Below are 20458 nucleotides of genomic sequence, written 5' to 3' on the forward strand. Positions count from 1 at the left end.
TTCACAGCAGAGAAGCCGAGCATACAGCAGACCAGTGGAAAGCGGGTACCCGTGTGAGAGCCTCATCTCGAAAACACATAATCGCAGCACACACCTTCGAATGCAGGGACGTTAATGCCCGTTCTCGGCGATGGCGGTACGTACACTGGTTGGCAACCTCCTACAGGATACGCTTAGGTGTTATAGTACGCGTAGGATAGGTGCAACCCATACCAGAACGCGCAGCGCTCGTGTACCGCTATCCGGCTTGATTCGTGCGCATGAAAGGGTAGCGGACGTATACAGTCACACGTGCGTCACGGAGTGACGTTTGCTGCGGAGTGACGTGGTCACTGCTTTGCGCGCGTCTAGCTCTGACGCAAAAGGGGCTCATCCGTGGCATTAGAAAGGGACTCAAAATGGGGGAAAAAATTGGCAGACGATCACGGTAGTCGGTAACGCGAAATTAGAGTGCAGCTCTTCGCACCGCACCTGCCACCCGTGGCAGGTGATGTGTCACGCTGCTAGCCGCCATCCGGGATCTTCCCGTGGCTGCCACCTTCCAGGCGGCGTTTCGCACTGCAGCCACTTGGACAAGGCGTTACGCCGACGAATTCAACAACTACGACGAAATTAATTTATAAATTATTTAGTGGTCGTAGGACGGATACCACGCAGTGCTCCATGCATTCTGATGACTGACGCATCAATTGAAAAAAAAACAAGAAAACATGGTACTGAAACTGGGCGTCTATGGTGCTGTGATACGCCCAATACTTCCCTCAACCGATTTTGCCGCAGCGTTAAGAGCCCACCTTCTGTGTGCAGTGGAGAGGCGTTTCATTTGTTCTGTGCGCTGCGGTGCGCCAGAAAAAGTTACACACCACCAATGCGATCGATGAGGAGGAGCACGCGTTAGCATTAGTGTTCGCCCCGAACAGAGGAGAAGCCGCTGCCGAGTTCAGACCGTGCGAGACGGTGGCGTAGTCAGGTCCGTCAATAGACACCTTTAGCATACTGTGTTACCGGTACCGGAGCACCGGGAGCCCGCGCGCCGACAGTGCGCATGCGCAGATCATCCGACAGCTGCGTGCTCACTGGCAGTGGGTGGACTCCCGGTACTCCGGTAACGGTGGCACGATATGCTAACAGTGTCTAATCGCCGCTTAACACGCCGTATCACCGCTCCACCCTCCCGATCCAATACAGCAATCACAGTGGGACATGCCGTACCCCCTGCCCACTCTCCCCCTCCCCCGCTTCGTTTCCCTCTCCCCAGGGAAATTTGCCTCTCTCCACTTTAACGCCTACCAACCGAGGCTGCAGACATGCGGACGCAGGGACAGATTTTTTCCGACATGACGGTCGGAAAGCGCAACGCATAGCACAAACAGGGCCCTTAATTACTAACTTTGCACAAAGCAGCGGAACAATCATACGCTGCCTTCGGCTTACCGAATGTGGAAAATCTCGCGAAAATCAGCTGCCAGCGCACTTCGGCGCCACCCAACGGGACTGCATGGTCCACCTCTGTACACGCTTTCGCGGACAAAAAGATAAATGCCGGCCGACGTGCTACGTGACGCACAGGCGGTGCTTCCCAACTCACAGAAACTATTACCCGGCTGACTAACGAGCCGACACGCGCTGACGATTAATCCGTCACGCTGGGCGCGTAAAGGAACTGCGCGATGCGGAACGATCGGTTTCGAACCAGGGGCAGATATGGAGAGCAGGGGCGGGGGCGATGGCCTTCCCTTACGGAGAGGTTATGCGCGGGAAAATCGGATTCGCACCCGCTTTTCCGACGCATAAATTTAGGAAATTCAGTGTGCGAACAACACCGACCGGAAAAACGCCCCCTCAATTAAAGGCTCCCCACAATTATGCACCCCTGATTCTAGCGAGGTGTCGACTAAGCTTCCGGTTCCAGTTTCGACGGCATTAACCTTCCTTCCAAGCAAGCTTCAATGGAAAGCTCTAAGCTAGGTGACAAAGCGCTCCTCGCTTAAAGTGAACGTGCTCTGTACGAATGCAAGCACGTTTTAACCTGCCCGCACACCTCTCTCCAACGACGTCGCTGGCAAGAATCCTCGCGCGGTCACGGATTTCCAGCGATAATAAGAACGCCCACGCTGCTCGAATGCGTCACACACGATCGCGTGCGTCGGTTAACGACCGCGGAGCAACACGTGTTTGCGTCACGGCTAAATGCTCGTCCGCCGAGCAGGCAGAACCTAACCCCATCCGCGGTCCTGTGTCCTTCTTAGGGTGCCTCGATGCGCAGGCGCGGGCGTCGAGGCACCCTAGTCCTTTTCTTCCACTCCCGCCATCTATCGGCGTCGGCCATTAATAGCAAGCCTTTATTACGTCACGCCCGCAGGCGCCTTACAAGCGGCCGACCCGAACAGGCGACGCGTTAATCGCTCGTCGATCTAATCTCCCCTAGAGCTTGTCACTCGCACCGCTCTTACTGGCTGCTTCGGAGAAACGCGAATTAAGAAACACCCCGATCGTCCTTACACGTAATTACAGAGCTTCGAGGCGACGTCAGCGCCGGCTACTGGCGGTTTCGATTTCGTTACCGAACGTGGCAAAAAAAGTAAAAGAAGCGGGCGAGTTGAAGGCGAAAGTTACACAACGCGTGAGCCCGAATGAGAGCGACGGCAAAATTAAGGAAGCAGCGAACGTCTCGCGAAGCGCCCTCTTTTTTTTTTTTTGGTCGGTGGTCGTATTTTATGAAAATGTCCAGATAAACATGCCTGCGAGATTAACACTTCTTTTTGGGCGAGTTGGTGCATACTTGATTTGAAGAAAATAGCGCCAGAGCATGCAAACCACAAAAAGACAAGGACGAGACACAAAGCGCTAACTCACAACGACTCTCCATTCATCATGTGTTCCATAGGAGTGGTCTATGCTATCCCCTTAACGTGTGGGAAGACCTATGTTGGCCAGACTGGGCGCTGCATCAACGAGCGCTTGGGGGAACATGCCCGAAATTTATCAGATTTAAAGGATAAATATGTACATTTGGTACCGCATATTATGGGCTGCGACGGATGCGAGGCACGATTGAGTCAGACTAAGATTCTTGGCGAAAGCACAGATAAGAAGGCACGTGAATGTCTGGGAGGCTTTTTACATAAGGAAACTTGGCAATAGGTGTGTCAGCACCCCATCTGTTTCACTTTTTTAATAATAATAATTGTTTTGGGGGGGGGGGGGGAAGGAAATGGCGCAGTATCTGTCTCATATATCGATGGACACCTGAACCCGCGCCGTAAGGGAAGGGATAAAGGAGGGAGTGAAAGAAGAAAGGAAGAAGAGGTGCCGTAGTGGAGGGCTCCGGAATAATTTATACCACCTGGGGATCTTTAACGTGCACTGACATCGCACAGCACACGGGCGCCTTAGTGTTTTTCCTCCATAAAAACGCAGCCGCCGCGGTCGGGTTCGAACCCGGGAACTCCTGGTTCGAACCCGACCGCGGTTCGTCCGAGTTCGAATTTTTAGATGCCGCCCTTAAATAATCTTTGTTAACTTTTTTGTTTTTGTTACGCTTGCTCATGTGTGCTCGCTGTGATGGTCGCTTAGATTTCTTTACCTTTCCTGCCCTCCTCCTTCTTCTTTTTTTTCAGTGAAACGTCGCCATATAAAGGCGCTGCCTGGTTTCAGTAAAATTAGTTGTGAGTTAGCGCTTTGTGTCTCGTCCTTGTCTTTTCGTGGTTTGCATGCTCTGGCGCTATTTTATTCAAATCATGCCTGCGAGACGCTGGTCATCATTTGAGTAGTTCTTTGCGTCCATGCACAAGGTGACCGAGAAAAAGATCAACACTTTCACTGACGCGATTTTTAAGCAGCGATATACCGAAAAAAGAAAAACGCTTTTCGTTACTCCTGGTTGCAAGTAGCGTCTTATATAGCTGCTACTTGATCTTTAGGCGTTAGAAGCGCAACAAATAGACGCTAAACAGATTAAATCGGCCGCGCGTAATCGGGCAGTTGCTCCTAACCACCCAACCGAAAACAAGGTTGCATTTCCAGTCCGATAAAGGCACGTGGTCGAAGCACACGAGATGGCGTGAAAGAGTGCAGAAGACAGACGTACTTTGCGGCGCTCCGCAGGCTCCGTCGGTTGTAGGAGAGCGCCGAGAAGACCACCACCGGAGCCCGCTTGGCGCTGACCATATACACCCTGCAGCAAGATGGGAGAGAGAGAACGCACATGTGTGGGGTGAGCACAGGCAAGTCACAGAAATGCGCAACACGGTCAGCTCAACGTGCTCAAGAAAAAAGCCTTACGGTGGAACAAACAGCATCGCGGGATGAACTCCTCCACATGAGGACTTGGGAAATAATACCCTTTTGGATAGCACAGTGTTTGTGGGAGTCCCGCACGGTGCAGTATAGTGTAGGCGATTCGCTAAGGCAGAGTAGTATAGTGTTCAAGTAAATCCCCACAAGGTAGAGAGAGAGAGAAATCCCTTTTGTGGAGTAGAGTGCTCAGGAGTAGAGCGGTGATCGGCAATACGCTGCAGTGGAACAGTGTTCAGCGGGAATCCCTCAAGGTGGAGTCGACTATAGCGTTTATTGGAACTCCCCCTACACACGCGGATTAATCTGTCTACATTTCGAGCTGTTCTGACCGACCGCCGTAGCTCGATTCGGGCCATGACGAATTTTTATTCGTCTACGAAAATTCGAGAAAGCCTACAGTGGCTTTTCCTTGCAAACGCACAGCTTCGCTCACGTGGACGCTAGTTAAAAGTATTTTCTTGTTCGTAAACATAGGCGTACACAGGTCTCTCCATCCAGGGGAGGGACGCAAAATTCATAACTGGTGGCTTTACTTGGAAAGGAGGAGGAGGGGGGGGGGGGGGGCAGACGCAATTTCTACTGCCCTTAATGGGAGCAGTGTTTAGCGCCGGGGAGGGTAGCAGGGAAGAAAAGAACATGGGACAAAATACGTTTCCTGCCCCATGTTTATTAAGGGGGGAGGGGGAGCACTGCCCCCCCCCCCCCCTTCATCACCAGCCTGTGTGCATGCCCTACGTTTGTATGAATAATGTTCTTGGCGGTAACTTTTCATCGGCCGATTGAAACTATAAACCTGCGAGAGGAAAGAAGGAAATGTTTTCCATAATTATAAAACCGTCTCTTTTATCCCATACTTGTTCAATTTCTAGTTTTTCGACAAACTCGGCGGCGAGAAACTCATGCGTTTTTTTTTTTGCTTTTATTATTTTAGCTCGCCGGTGTACCGCGTACTGCAAATCGGGAATGGATTCGTGCTGGCTGGATCTTTCGTTAAGCCGCCATAGGGGACCCGTCGCAAGAAGGAACGATTTTCTTCGCCCATCGCTGATCTAATAATGATGCATCCAGCTCATCAATGAATTATCATATACGTTCAGTAATATATATTGGTGCTCAAAGTCAGCGACGCAAACAAATAAATAAATCTTTGGCATCGCTTACAGATGCCTGAAAGAAATTGAGTTAGACAACAGCCTGCACCTTATCACATGCAGTAAATACAGCACACGAAATTGTTTAATAATGGCAGTCAGTCGCGCGACAGACAATAGAAAAATGTTTGCTGTCACAACAGACACTGCTATAGTATCTTGGGACCTGACAACAGAAGTTCTTGTAATAACAACAGGATTTTTTGCAGCATCGAGCAGTTTCCTGTCATAGCGACAGGGCCACTTCTGTCGCAACAACAGACAACTTCACAATATGACAGAAAAAATCTGTCGTAACGACAGAACGACAAAAGTTTCTGTTGTATATTGGAACCGGCTCTGTCGTATTTTTCGACTGGGAAATGAATTAACAAGCGCGCATAAGCCACGGCACCACGTCGTATGCTCCAGAACCTACAAACATTCGCATACCCCACGCGACGCCCGACAGATGCCCCCACACGACAGTTCAGGGACTCTCAACCAGACTCGGCTCCCCTTGCGGGCCTCGACGGGGCATTCGCCGCCAGCGTAGCGCAGCAGCAGCAGCAGCAAAAGGCGCCTGGGATAGGCTGCAGTTGAAGAAGAAACAAAGGCAACAAACACGCATCCTCTTGCCAAGCGTGTTTGCTAGCTCTCCGTCGCTCTAAAGAGAAAACGCCCCGCACCTAGTCGGGTCGGGTCTGGTCCGGTCTCGTCGGCGTGGTGGTTATGCGTGCCTCCGACCAACAAGAAAAGATAAACAAAATGCGGCGCGACTCTGCCTCGCCTCGCATGGAATTGCGCGCAGCGCGGCGAAAGCCGGAGCTGCCGAGCGCCACGTCAGAGACACGAACGCGTCTGATGCGCACACACTGTGCAGTTGTGATATCGCTCCGTACCATGAAGTGTGCGAGCACGCTCCCATATCTTGTCCCCGAAGTGGTCTTGCCCCTATAGCTTATGATCTCTGAGCTCGAAGCGACGATGACGACCAGAAAATGTTGGGTAAAAATGCTGCCAGCTTCGGTAGTCGGCGTTCTCTTTGGAACCTAGTACATGAAGGTACAACTCTGAGTGGACAACTGAACAGAGCCGATAGGGGAGGAATAAATGGAGTTAAAAGGGGACAAAGATCCCTGCAGTGGAATGGATGGAGTATACTATAATCAGATACAACTCAAGAACGCAGCGGCTTTTCCCCGTTAAAAAACCCCCTCCCAGCCAATGGCGTCGGCCGATTCTCATGACCGTGCTAGCTTGACAATGTAGGGAGCGGCGCCACAATGGAAAGAGGGGTGGAGGCAGGGGACTTTCCCCTTTCATCTGCCACTCCCTGCTTTCGTCTGCCGCCAGCTGGAAAGGGGTCTTTTTACGTGTAAAAGCCGCTGCTTTCTTGAGTTGTAACCGACTATAGTTGGCATACGACCGCAAGGCGACGTCTTCCACACAACTGCGCTGCTATCATCACGCGCTCGCGAGCAGCGCCACAGGTCTGTCGCCTCGAGCTCGTACACCTCTGACTCCTCTGCCGCAAGTTACTGCAAGTTTCAAGCCACGTACGTACAGGACGCCACAACACTGAATTCAACACTTTATCAGCACGAAGTGATCAGTTTATCCGCAATCGTCATTGCGAGCGTAACATTTTCTTCTTTTTTTTCAGCTGGTATTTCTCCTCTGCACTCGCGATCTCTTCATCACCCTTTTGAAGTTATGTCCAGGAGTACGAACAGATCTCATTCCCGAGTGCTGACTGGGTGCTCCCTTTCATACTGATCGCAGATGCACTGTCGCCGTCACCCTTAATCGGAACACGCTTAATGCGCCTCTTCTCTTTAGTTTTATTGCTCCAAGGGGGTGGGTGCCATGTACAAGTGAATAGTCTCGTTTGGGGGACTGTAGGCGTTCACATTTCACCGTCAGCCTCACATCGGACATACAGAACCCCGCCACACGGGTTAAGTGGAACAGGTGTCCTGGTTAAGCGCGACGGTGCCGCACGCGCCTTCTCCGCATGCTCACTGCAGCCACATGCACCGGCACGGCGTACGCGGCACTGCGCCTAACTGACGCGACTGCCGAGGCCCTCTCGGCGGGCACGCACTGCGCAGCGAGCGGCACTTTTTTGTTACATCGGCGCATCACGCGCTTTTTTAAAAAGCCTTTCCGCGCCGCTGAGCGCGCGCCGCCCGCGAAGCTTCGTCCGCGCACTTTAGAAGGAGGAAGGAAAGAGAAAAGGCAAGCAGGGGCCGATAACTATTCGCCGCGTACGCGACGAGTTTTCTGTAAACAAGGGGGCGAGACACGGCAGGAGGAGGAAAGGGGGAGGAGGATGGGGAGGAGGAGGGCAGGCGCATCGTCCAAACCCGGAAATGCACTCGGCGAAACACGCGTCGGGCGCTCAACCAGCCGTTACATAATTCACCGCGCACTATCGCGCATGCCGGACGAAGAAGCTAACCTACATACAGAGCGAGGGGGTCCATAAGTTAGACTAGCGAGCTGGGCCTCCCAGACAGTGGAGAGAGAGAGAAAGGAAATAAACTCTGATCCCAAAACTGAAAGGTTTGGCCGGGCTGGAGTTCTGCAACGCTATGCCGTTTTAAGGTACGAAACAGCGCAACCAACACGAAGGACCAGAAAAAGAAGAATACACGGTCACGCGCTGACTTACAACTGTCTGTTTTAACCGGAAAACCGCATATTTATAATCTCTAATCGCCGCGTCACAGCCTCACGTCATCACCACAAACCACAACCTAAACAGAAAGACAAATAACAATTGCTGAAACGTAAGCACCTACAGGCTCCCACGTTGTTCCATCAGCCATATCTCGCGCTTAGACAAGGCCATCGAAGTGCTGCTCACACGCGAGTCAGCTTCTGTGAAGATATGATACGCCTCTACTACTTCTCGTACTAGTTGCTCTTTATGACGATACAGTGTTATCAAAGTACGGTGTGCACAGGCAGGATTTGCAATGTGCAACCAATTTTGATGAACAAGAGCCTCCCAAATAATTAGCATGTTCCAACAGGCGATCATTGAGGCACCTGCCTGTTTGGCCCACGTAGAAATGGCCGCACGAGAACGGAATCCTGTAAACCACTCCAACGCTGCACTGCACAAACTAAGTGCCATGACGAACTCCACACCCTTCTTTGGTGTTACCAACTTCTTTCTTGCGTTTCACTAACCCCGGAACCTTGCTCAATTTGTTTGGCGCAGAAAACAGGATCTTGCCATCAAACTTCTCCGCCATCTTCTTCCATCTGTGCGACAGGCGATGAACATATGGGATCACCGCCCCGTATGTTCATCGCTACGCCGCTTCGGTGCGTTCCGACAAGGACAACGAGTAGGGTGCCGACAGTAGCCGCGTTTACATGAATGCGACAGTCCCCTTTTTGAGGGAAAGAGCAGGTTTCCAGAAGGAAAGGCGTGACTCGTCCTCTACTCTCTCCCTCAACGTTTTTGCACTTTCTCTCAAAAAGTGCACTGCAGTCGACTTCTGTCGCATTCATGTAAATGTGGCTAGCGAGGGGTTTCGAGCGCCGAGTCGAATATTTTTCGGTCTGAAAATGTTATCTTTTTTTTAACTCCCAACGACCGGTGATGATGGTGGTGAGAAACATTTACTTCAAAGCTCCTAGTCCGGGGCAGTAGAAGGGAGGCTATTAATCGGACGAGGTGGCGTCGGTGGGACTCAGCTGGTTAGTCGCGCGCACCAACGCTTGCATGACATCTGGGGAGGCCGAGGAGTCCGTCAGCCACTCCTCTAGCGTGGTGTAATATGTGGGAAGAGAAGTTAAGAGACTGTCCAACTGCAGAGACTGTAGAACGCCCAAGTGAGGCGCTATGTGGACAATGCCACAATATGTGGAGAGTGTCTGTCTGGATTGGATGCGGGCCGACCACAAGCGATGCACAGAACGAGACGAGGCTTCGACTCGAGAAGCAGGAATGCAGTCGTGCAGCACGACGCTTTTACAACAGCGTCATCGAAGCGCATTGCCGTAGCATAATCAATCTTATTATGACCCTACAGCGTTCGGGTGAAGTCAGGAACCGGGTCATAAAGTCATTACATGCATCCGAACCGCCTTCAACAGCGGCCAACACGCCGTTGTTTTGAGCTCACGTCCGCGGCATCGCACGCGCCACAGGTGCTTTCGAGGAGGGCAAACCCACTGCAGCAAGACCATTGCCTCACAGTACTGCAGAAGTGAGAAGCCGGATTTTCGATGCCTCCTTGCGCTCCCACGCTTTCAAACAAGGCAACGAGCGACTCCGCTCACTCGAACAGCGCTGTATACCAGCCCGTGCATCACGAATTCTGCTGCTGCTACGCTGTGTTCAGCTGCCGTCCTGGAGGGAGGCGCCACCATCGTGGATCACCGTCCCGTGCAGCTTAATTCTGACTGCCGTATTCTCGCCGTTCCGGGTGCGCGCGAGCTAACCTTGTCCGCGCTCTCGAACGCGACGCAGAGCAGCAGCGTCGATCAACGTGAGGGAGAATGAAGAGCGCCTGTAGCGAGGCTTAAACTCGCACGACACTAGCGCGCCCGTGGTGGCCGCCGCGCGCAACTGTGCGCTTCCGGTGTGCAGCTGCGTGGACGCCGGACCTCGCAGTTTGCGTCGAACATGCTACTAACAGCTATCGCTGTAAATAGCGACCCTCTTAAAGGGTCTGTGAAGGGGGCTCTAATAAAGTTGCGGCATGCTTGGGATATTGAAGCACGCCGCTTCACAAATAGTGTCCAGCAAGGATTTTTTAAATGCGCTTTGTAGGAGCTGAATTATCTGTAGTTAACATTTTAATTTCAGCATCTTCGCGCCTTTCCCTCTCCTCTCGTCACTTTTTGCAAGCTGGAAGGTAGGCGCTCATTCGCCGACCCCTTCCTGGGAGCGGAGCTTCCCGACCCGCCGGAGCTTATTGGCCGCGGCCACGGTAGCTGCCTGACGTCTGAACGAATCTTACCAATGGCCACCTCTCACCTTGTCTACGCAGATGCGGGGGACAGAGGAGGGTGCGAGCATGAAAAAGTCGCCGGGAAGGGCTCGCCAACTTTGACGCGCGACTGTGGGTCGTCTGCTGCGTGTAGAAGAGTATTATTTGGCTCTGGTTTTCATGGTAACACAGTGCAGTGCTCTCCTCCGAAGGCGTTTCAGAGCCCCTTTAATTTCTTTTCTGCGGCCTGGCCTCCAGAGTAATTGTAGCGCCTTAGGTCGGCGTTGTTTGTGGGGCCCTTGCTAGGAATTATCCAGCCCCGACGCAATGACTGCGCTGAAGTCGACGTTATCGATTGCAGTCGTTGTCAAGCGACAGCTTGCGAGGAAGCCACCGAGCAGGGCGGACCGTGATGGTCAGGCCGAGTTCGTTCACTTCTCAGCTCTTCCCTGCTTCCCACGGGCAACTCGCTGTCGATATCTGACGTGTACAACGTCATTCACCTGGAAGAAGGACACCACTTTGCTGTGGCTTCCGGAACACGGCGGAAAAAAAAAGTAAATACCTAGCTGACAATCTCGATCGATCTCGGCCCATAGGAGCTCGGAAAACGTCCGCATCCCAGTGGCAATAGCAGACACTGCAATACAGCTTCGTGTGTTTGCCTGCGATACTGGCCCCATGGTATGCGGCACGGAGCTAGGGGCGCCACCTGAACAATCCTCGATCCGTTACTTCAACTCAAGCCACAGCGCGGCCTCTTCCGATGCGCTGGAATTTAGTTGTGGCACCTGTGGCTGAGGGTGACATCCACAAATGCTTGTTCCCATCTCCGCAATGGAAAATGCTGCAGCGTGTGGGCACTACAGGTGCGGCGGCTATTGCGTCTCTACTTTGTGAGTCACTGCACCCCCCCCCGCCCCCCACCCTTTTGAAAGTCAAAAATTATGTCTTTGGAGGCACAACTCCGCCGCTAGGATTCACGTCTCCCAACGGCGACCAAGAGTTTGGGACACTAACCTCGCTCTTTAAAAAAAGCCATCAAGCCGTTTTTTCACAGGCTTCAGCATAAGGCCGCAGGGTTTCCTGCGGGCGTCCAGCATCGTTACGTACAAAAGGACAACGTGGCGGCCACGTACTGCGACCAAAGCCGTCTTCCATTCCTCTTTCTAGTTTGCCCGCTCTGTGCCCGTCATCACGTGCAGAGTAGCCAACCGAGTTTTTGCCTGGTTACCCTCCACTTTCCTGCCTTCTGTCTACCTCCCCCTATTTCTCGACCATGCCCTCTTTCCCCTTGCTCCTGGAGTGCTTGGCTTCATTCGGACTGGGCGGACCACCAACAAAGGCCTAGCGCCAAGAGTGCACCTTTACAGGAAGCCCCCGTCCTGGCTTTCAATAAAGCTGTTCTCTTCACCGTCATTCCGCATTCAGCGCAGCAAGATCCATGTGATACTCATGCCCAAACGTCGTCGTTCAGCATGCCTGTACGTATGACCCTCTGCGAGACACGCATATAAAGGAACCCAACACGCCCCTCAAATGTTATTAATTTGCAAATTTCGTTACAGTAACAATACACTGGGACCTCTTTCTGCAGTAGAATATCTATTTATGTTGTCCTGCATATTTTAAAAATAAACTCCGAACTAAACTTGCCTGCCCTTGTCTCATCTACGTTCTCAAAGGCTCTTGAAGTGGCTGATGCGGTGGTCGTAGCGGCGACTACATCTTACAGCAAACGGCGTTTCGGTCTTATCTCACCGACAATGCGCTGCCTGGTTAAAATAGGTAACGGGACAAGCTTTCATCGAACAAACTGTGCAGCCTGAAGTTGGAACTAAGATTACGCCGCACGCCATCGCTAACGTTAATGTAAAGGTCAACCAAGACAGGTCAGTATAACAAAGCGCGAGCGTGTCGCTAAATCCGGCGCAGTCTGTTTCGCGGCTAATCCGAGGCCGTCAGATTGTTCGAACAAGCGGTGCGTCACGCCCAAACAGTACCAAGCTCTAAATAGAGAAAAAAAAAAGAAACAAAAAAGATAAAAGAAGAGGGCGAACGCCTCCGCACTGACTCAGCGGGGAAAGCAGCTGCCCGCCGTTGAGCTCGCTTCCAGGAATCGTCGCATACAGTCTACTCGCTCAGTCGACGCGAACAGAGCACAGGGCGACAGTGAATTCCGCGAACAGCAGCCGCTGCGGGCCGCACAAGAGAGGTCGGCCATTCCCTGCGGCCTTGGCAACAAGCAATGGCAACCGCGGCAAAATCAAAAAAGGGTTGACCGAATAATGAACAAAAAGACAAAGACATTGATAAAAGAGATTGGGGTGGGGGGGGGGGGGGGGGGGGAGTGCCCGCTGCGTCTACCACACAACGCGGGACTGCTTTCCAAGACCCGTGAGCCACACACGTCTCTCTCGAGAGGCTCGCCCCGTCCCGTATATCGTCGCCGGGCAGACACCGCACCCGGAAGCACAACAAAGGGTCTGCGGGCAACAGGTAGTATATAAACAAGCGACGTGGGGGCGTGTGCGCGACTCTTCCAGGTCCCTTTCTATAAATAGGTTACCGCAGGGCATCGTAAATGTGTTTACGGCGCACGAACCCGCCTCCTCAGGCGTTCCGCTTCCCGCTGTCGCGTCCAAGGCTATTAGTCATCGCCGCGCGACTGTCGTGCCCGCTGATTGTGTATGGACCGCTGGCACGCGACGAAGACATCGCGCCGCCGTCGCCACCGCACACGGCTAAACTTGGCGTCTTTCTTCTGTCACACACACACACACACACACACACACACACACACACACACACACACACACACACACACACACACACACACACACACACACACACACACACACACACACACACACACACACACACACACACACACATACATATATATATATATATATATATATATATATATATATATATATATATATATATATATATATATATATATATATATATATATATATATATATTTGTGTGTGTATATAGCGAAACAACGATAAGAAAATTATTACACCTATAAGCTTACTGGCTTAGCGCATTAAACGGCGAAAGCTGATTGGCATTAGCGGCCGAGCTGCTTTGAGTGGCAGGCCCATTTTGACGTTTCACAGGCGACTGCCGGCTTGGACGTCTCACAGGCCCGTTCTGGCGTCTATATGCTCACGTGCACACTCGGCCTACTCCCGCTTGCGGTCTTCGGTTCAATCGCGTTCCCGACACACTTCACGGACTCCATGGCCCGCCTGCACGAAGCGAATAGCCTGGTTCCCAGCGTTGTCTTAATGGCAGTCTAAACTCTCCGTTGGTTTTGAGCAAAGGAAAGGCGCATAACTGCCGCCGCGGTGGCTGAGTGGCTATGGCGATCGGCTGCTGGCCCGAAAGACGCGGGTTCGATCCGGGCCGCGGCGGTCGAGTTTCGATGGAGGCGAAATTCTAGAGGCCCGTGTGCTGAGCGATGTCAGTGTACGTTAAAGAAGCCTAGGTATTCGAAAATTCGGCAGCCCTTCACTACGGCGTCCCTCATAGCCTGAGTCACTTTGGGACGTTAAATCCCCATAAACTAAACAATAAACCAAAGATGCATAACTGGATCACGAGGTCAGGGGACACCTCAATCGCGCTGTGAGGTGGAGGTGGTGTCCACCAACGTGTAACGCGTCACACGGCTGCCGTTGTACCCCCTAAATTACTTCTTTTAAATGGCTCATATAGCCCTACAACTTTCGCTGTAAAAATAAGGTCGACGTAACACACGAACCGCTGGATTCAACTGCCGCAGACATGCGCTACCACTGACTGTCCATAGAAGCCCGTGTATTCTTTATAGCGAAGCTGCCTTGGATAACTCGGATGAACAGTACGTCCTCCTACCTACGCGGCCATGGATGCCGGAGGCGGCCGGGGGTACAGTCAGCGCCGTGGTCGGCTACCGTGCGAAGTTTCGCTTTCGTTCACTAATTACCATGGCTTTGGATAATTGTTTTCTCATGTAGAGCTGTCTAGGGTGTCTACTAATTGGAACGACTGTATTAGTGAGTAAGCGCAGAGCACGCGGAAGCATATCTGACTCCACGAGAAGCTTGTGCGAATCGGGCAAACATCAAGCTGATAAACTGCCTGTGGGAGCATGTCCTGCACCCTAACACACATTTATCGCGACGCTTTGCATCCACAACATCTTCGATAAAAGCCGAGACGCGGTGCTCTTCTGGCAAAGCACGCGCTTACTCACTACCTTCGCGGGACGGGCCATCCTCCAACATGTCGGGGATCCCCAAGCAACCCAAACACTCGCCTTGACAGGAACACTACCCCCCACCATCCGCACACACGTTTACCCAAGCCCTATCCCTAGACACATGCAACATGAACTCCAAATGGCCACGAGACAAGCCCGACTCCGGCGTCTGCAAAGACAGTACGGGCACGATTCCACCGCTATGTTGACATCGCCTACTATGCCCACCCACAGACAATCACCTATGCTGCCGTAGACAGCACCAACACTCCACTTATACCAGCCTCTGTCCAAGCCCCAGGCCCAACTGCCGCTGAAGCGATCCCCATCGCCATCGTCACAAATAAGAGTGACGCCCACTCCAACAGCGCTCACATAATCACTGGCTGTGAAGCTGCCTGTCGATCGTATACAAGGGGCCGTGTCCCACGACAGGTGCGACGCATCCTGGGACACACTCTCCATAAATACCACGTCATCACCTGGCTCCTTGATGGCACGAGGGCCCTGATGGAAACGTCAGGGCGGTGATCACCTTAGCTCGAGAATATACACACCAAGCGTGGTGGTGAAAAACATTTATTCATGATTATTTACAATTGAGAGTGGGAACTGACCTTAAGGGCCAGCCCCTTACAAATAATAAGGGGTCCGACCCCTGTGGCTTCCGCGGCAGCGGGGTCATCCACTCCTGCCCAATAACCCCTATCCCCCCCACTTCGCCTCCTGGCTCGAAACCCAAAGCCTTAATAGGCGCCCCTACCCTCTCCCACATCCCTCCCTTTCCTCTGAAGATTCCTGCCTCATATGACGTCTTCAAAAGAGCACCTATACCAACTGCAGTATTTACATCGTCTGCACCCAACACTTAACGAAGACAAATGTCCATGGTGCGGCTACGTCCCAACCCTAACGCATAGCATATCACATGGACATGTCCCCCAAAACCCCCACCATGGAAAGCCGCGTAATGCGGCCCTGGAGCTGTGGGAGGCGAAGGTGAACAGCGCACGCCTCGACCACCAGGCAGCGCTCCTCCTCATCGCCAGAAGGACGGCAGAAGCCTCCGGAGTCCTGGACTGAGGGCCCGTCCACGTGCGCTCCTCCCGCCATCCTCTTCAGTAAACGTTTACTCTCACTCGCTCACTCACTCACTCGTGACGTTTTTTTTTAAACATGCCGGCTTCGAGCTTTGAACAATGGACACACATTACAAAGATTCGCGGCAATATCTTTTTTTGTGCATAAAATCCCGTTCTATTTGACCAATTCTAGGTGGGTTCGTCTTTCTGCTTACGTCACCTGCGCCGTTTGCCGTTTTTAAACCGGCAGTCGAAAGGCGGGGCTATTATCGCACAGCGTAACCTTCAGGAGGCGATCCGCAGACGTGCGTTCGTGAATACAGGCATCCGCGGACGACCGCTAAACAGAGACGGCAACCTTCCAACCTCTAAAGCCTTGTCACGCAACCGCCCCACACTCCAGCCCGCTTTTTTTTTTGGAAACGCTCTTACTACACAATCACGTTCAAGAGCCAGGATTATCCCTTACAAAAATTTCTTTACATAGCCTATAAACTGTCCACAGACTTCTGTCTATAGATTCTCTATAGACAAGCCCTAGAGTACAGTCTACAGGCAATACGAATCCTATAGGTGGTCGAAATTACTCCGGAGCCCTCCACTAGGCCACCTCTTTCTTCCTTTCTTCTTCCACTCCCTCCTTTATCCCTTTCCTTACGATATATGAGACAGATACTGCGGAATTTCCTTTCCCCAAAAACCAATTATTATTATTATTATTATTATTATAGACAGTCTATAGATTTGTGGCCATACACTTTTAGTCGACTTTTGTCTATAGACAGTCTACAGATTATGAATAGACAACAGAAATCTCTATAGGAAGGCAACAGAGTCTATAAGAAGTCTATAGACCATTTTCATAAGGACGAAACTCCGGGCCAAAGAATGGCGTGTCGAAAGGCCACAACGATCAGCGACGGTACGCTGTGTGGTGCTGCGAAAGGATTCCAACAAGTGTTTCCGTGTAAAGGACGGGAGACGGGAAGAATATGGGATAGCACGCACGTACCTTTCATCCCGCACGGGCTGGTCCCGGCTGTTGCTTTTGGCGATGACCTTCTGCTCGAAGGACGAGTGCGAGCTGTCCGAGAAGCTGCCCGACGTCTGCCGGCTGCGGGTGGGGTGCACGGGCGCCGCCACGCCACCTGCGGGAAAAGAAAACACTCGCCATCATCATCGGCAGCCCCGGTGATGTCCACTGCAGGACAAAGGCCTCACCCACTTACCCTGTCCTGCGCCTGCCAATTCACCATCATCATCATCAGCCTGACTACGCCCACTGCAGGGCAAAGGCCTCTCCCATGTCTCTCCAATTAACCCTGTCCTTTGACAGCTGCGGTCACCGCATCCCCGCAAACCTCTCAATCTCATCCGCCCACCTCATCTTCTGCCGCCCTCTGCTACGTTTGCGTTCTCTTGGAATCCACTCCGCTACCCTTAAGGACCAGCGGTTATCTTCCCTTCGCATTACATGCCCTGTCCAAGCCCATTTCTTCCTCTTGATTTCGACTAGGATGCCATTAACCCACGCATTAGCCTGCCAATTAAGTACACCCTATGCCATCAAATTCTCTGAACGCGAGAAGAGTCGCCGCGTCTTTTCTTTCCTCATCACCTGTTCCTCGCCGTGTAGCGTTTTGATGCAGACGTGTATTATAGTGTCCCTCTTCTGGCTCAAGGTCGTTCAAGGTCATTCACAAAAACATGTCACCCTGTTATTATACGCGAACAGTATGGGTTGTGAAAAACCGGCGTATACCAAATATCAGTGAGACCCTAAACTGGTATATAGGTTCCACGACTGAACTCCCAAAATTTCGGGACTGATGGCCCGCGCTGTTTTCCCATACATTCCTATGGGGCTCCGGAAACCTATCACTCAGCGCACTTCACCGGCGCCGCTGGATATCGTGGACATCGTGGAACTGGGTGAACCTTCTACATTTAATCAGTGCAGCTGCGGGTGAAGAAATGGGTGGTGAATAAAGGATTGAGTGGTGACTAATGTGCATGCGTGCACAAAACAGCACAGCAAAGCAGCTGAGTTAGGTGGGGTGCCCAAACGTTAAATGTAGCACGTGTTGTGTCCGCCGCGGTGGCTCAGTGGTTACGGCGCTCGACTACTGATCCGGAGTTCCCGGGTTCGCACCCGACCGCGGCGGCTGCGTTTTTATGGAGGAAAAACGCTAAGGCGCCCGTGTGCTGTGTGATGTCAGTGCACGTTAAAGATCCCCAGGTGGTCGAAATTATTCCGGAGCCCTCCACTACGGCACCTCTTCCTTCTTTCACTCCCTCCTTTATCCCTTCCCTTACGGCGCGGTTCAGGTGTCCAACGATATGAGACAGATACCGCGTCATTTCCCTTCCCCAAAAACCAATTATTATTATTAGTACGTGTTGTGGTGTCTTTGGTCATCATAGGTCGCCAGTGACTAACTTCTAAATGCTTAGCGTTTATAGGCTAACCCTTTGCCCTTTCCTCATGGATGTCCGGCGCCCTGTAGAGCCTCAGCAGAGATGGCCCCATCATTTGTGGGACACGCTTTTGAGAATGCCCTTCGTATTTTAAACCTTTCCAATGGGCGAGGGAGACTTCGAAACGCCTCCTCTCTGGACTGCTTCAAACCGGCTCCGCTGCCGCTTCCACCGTGCTAGCGCCATGTACACACAACAGTCCAGGTTAGCAATAGGCGACGCCCATGGACCCCTTGTTGGAGTGGTCTAAAGTTCGATTCCTTCAAGCGCAGCGTAAGGGGAAAGGGCTTTGGTGCTCAGCCTACCTCCTCATCCTCCTCTCCCAGGCGCCTGCGTCACAGATTGGCATTGAGTCAAACGAGGAGTGCGCCTGCTGGGTCCTGTGTGACGTAACGCCGATGTGCGGAGGCCTTGCGACTACAAGTGCAGAACACTTTTCTTGCCACCCTTAATTCGAATAGTGCAGTTTACCTGATATGAGTTCAGCTCCTGGGTGTACTACATGCGTTGCTTAATACGTAATGGCAGGCTAGATGACGGTGACGGTGTTGGTCTTCTTCACTTTTTAACCCCCCTCCCCCTCTCACAAGTATACAGTTTGTTTTTTCATTGCTACTCTCCATCGCAAGGGATGCTATCACGGCACGGGTCGGCATGGTTTGGTTTGGTTCCCCGCGACACGCGCGAACAGAGGTATCGCGCCGATCTTATCTATCTATAGTGCCCGCGAGTGTGTCGGGGGTAAACAACAGCCCGTTGTTTGTTTGCTTACTGAGCCGATTCAGTTACCTGCGATACCACCAGCAGACCGCGGATGACTCTCTCTTTCTACTGTTTGCTCCACGTGAGGAGGCATACAATTTGCTCTCCACACGTATACACCTCGCGCAGAGTGAACACAACGGTTACACAGCAGTCTGTTATCGCAGAAAGGAAACACACGTGAACTATATCTGTTTGAAGGTCCATTGTCGAAGCCGTGGCTTGTATAGCAGTTACTCCCAGCGTGGTATACAATGCGATTCATGTGGCGGTGCATGCGTTAGCATTAGAGTCCGCCTGGCGTCTCCTGAACCGGGCACGGAGAGTGCGCAGACATTCCGCCGAAATATCCAGCGGAAAGACCGATCGGTCCAGGACCGAATTCTGCCGCCGGAAAAAAATCCGCCGAATCTAGTCAGCCAATATGAAGGCGAGTACCCGCGGCGACAAACATGGCGGCGCCCTTCGATGCAGGACGCCTCGCTTCGGACTGGATTCGTCGCAGTTACTGCATTTTTCAGCGCGTTCACTGGCCATAAAAGAGCCAGCGGTCTTTCGCTTTGTCTCATCTCGCCCATAAGAAATCGTTTGAGCGATAAATTTGCTTTCATTTTTATTTCGGGTGACGATTCTTCCCCTTTTAGGCTTAAGAAGGGCGTCGGTTTGTTGACAACAATGGTTCCTCTCCTAACCACCAGATGGCGCCACTAGGCGTTTAAAATGTGAGATTATAAATGGCGTAACATCCGACAAAATAGCTGCATTTAGCGTACGCAAGCGTGCATACGGTTTTGGTATGCAGACAGCATCGATTAACCTCTTGCCACATCTGTGTACGCCGTGAGCAGACGACACACAGACGATGAGCGGCGATGCGGTGGCCGGGAAGTGTGAACGATGCAGCTTTTCGGCGGCAGCGGATTTCGCTTGCTCTCGCCGCCGAATGTCCAAGTGTGAACGCGCCAACAGACAGGCAGAAGACGTGTTCGTGTGGACTGCGGTTCCTCCTCTCCACTTCTGTGAATGGCTGCCACGTTCCCTCCTTTCCGCGTTTCCTCTTCTCCACGTGGCTCCACCCACAAAGTATGACTGGCCGCTTTTCTCTACACTCTCCCACCTCCTCTCCACATTCCACTCAGCGGCATCCCCCAACGCCAGACGGAGAGGTTTTGCGAAGATGGGAGTAGTAATACTAACGCATCAGAAGTTCGCTCCGACCCTCAGTTCGACGAAAGGTATAAGCGCGCACCATCATCAGCGCCTGCCATGCAAGCAATTAAGAATAGCTCACACGCATTTCGTGGCCAATATCCTCACTTCATCCTGTACTCTCTGTCCTGAACCCTCCCGCTTCTGCTCTCCACCTCCTTTCTCATTGCCTGGCGGATCCTCCCTCGCGGGGCCTAGAGCAGAACTGGGAGGCCCTGCTGCGCTCGGAGGACCCGGTCGTGCAGACCATCGCTACCGACCGGGCTGCCAGCGTTATGGACGGCAGGA

The 20458-nt window shown here is 52.3% G+C and overlaps 1 protein-coding gene across 2 annotated transcripts in view; it reads right to left on the bottom strand.

Annotated features, from left to right (window-relative positions):
* The window catches only part of LOC144106929 (CDK5 and ABL1 enzyme substrate 2-like), a 135841-nt gene that overhangs the window by 22644 nt on the left and 92739 nt on the right, over window positions 1-20458 (bottom strand). For both annotated transcript variants that reach the window (XM_077639891.1, XM_077639890.1), the window contains 2 exons: window positions 16734-16869; window positions 4091-4177 (listed from right to left, as the gene is read on the bottom strand). In XM_077639891.1, the coding sequence (XP_077496017.1) occupies window positions 4091-4177; window positions 16734-16869 (223 nt within the window). The remainder of the gene's footprint in view (window positions 1-4090; window positions 4178-16733; window positions 16870-20458) is intronic.

This window comes from Amblyomma americanum, chromosome 10 (assembly GCF_052857255.1).
Source record: "Amblyomma americanum isolate KBUSLIRL-KWMA chromosome 10, ASM5285725v1, whole genome shotgun sequence".
In the NCBI taxonomy this organism is placed as follows: domain Eukaryota; kingdom Metazoa; phylum Arthropoda; class Arachnida; order Ixodida; family Ixodidae; genus Amblyomma; species Amblyomma americanum.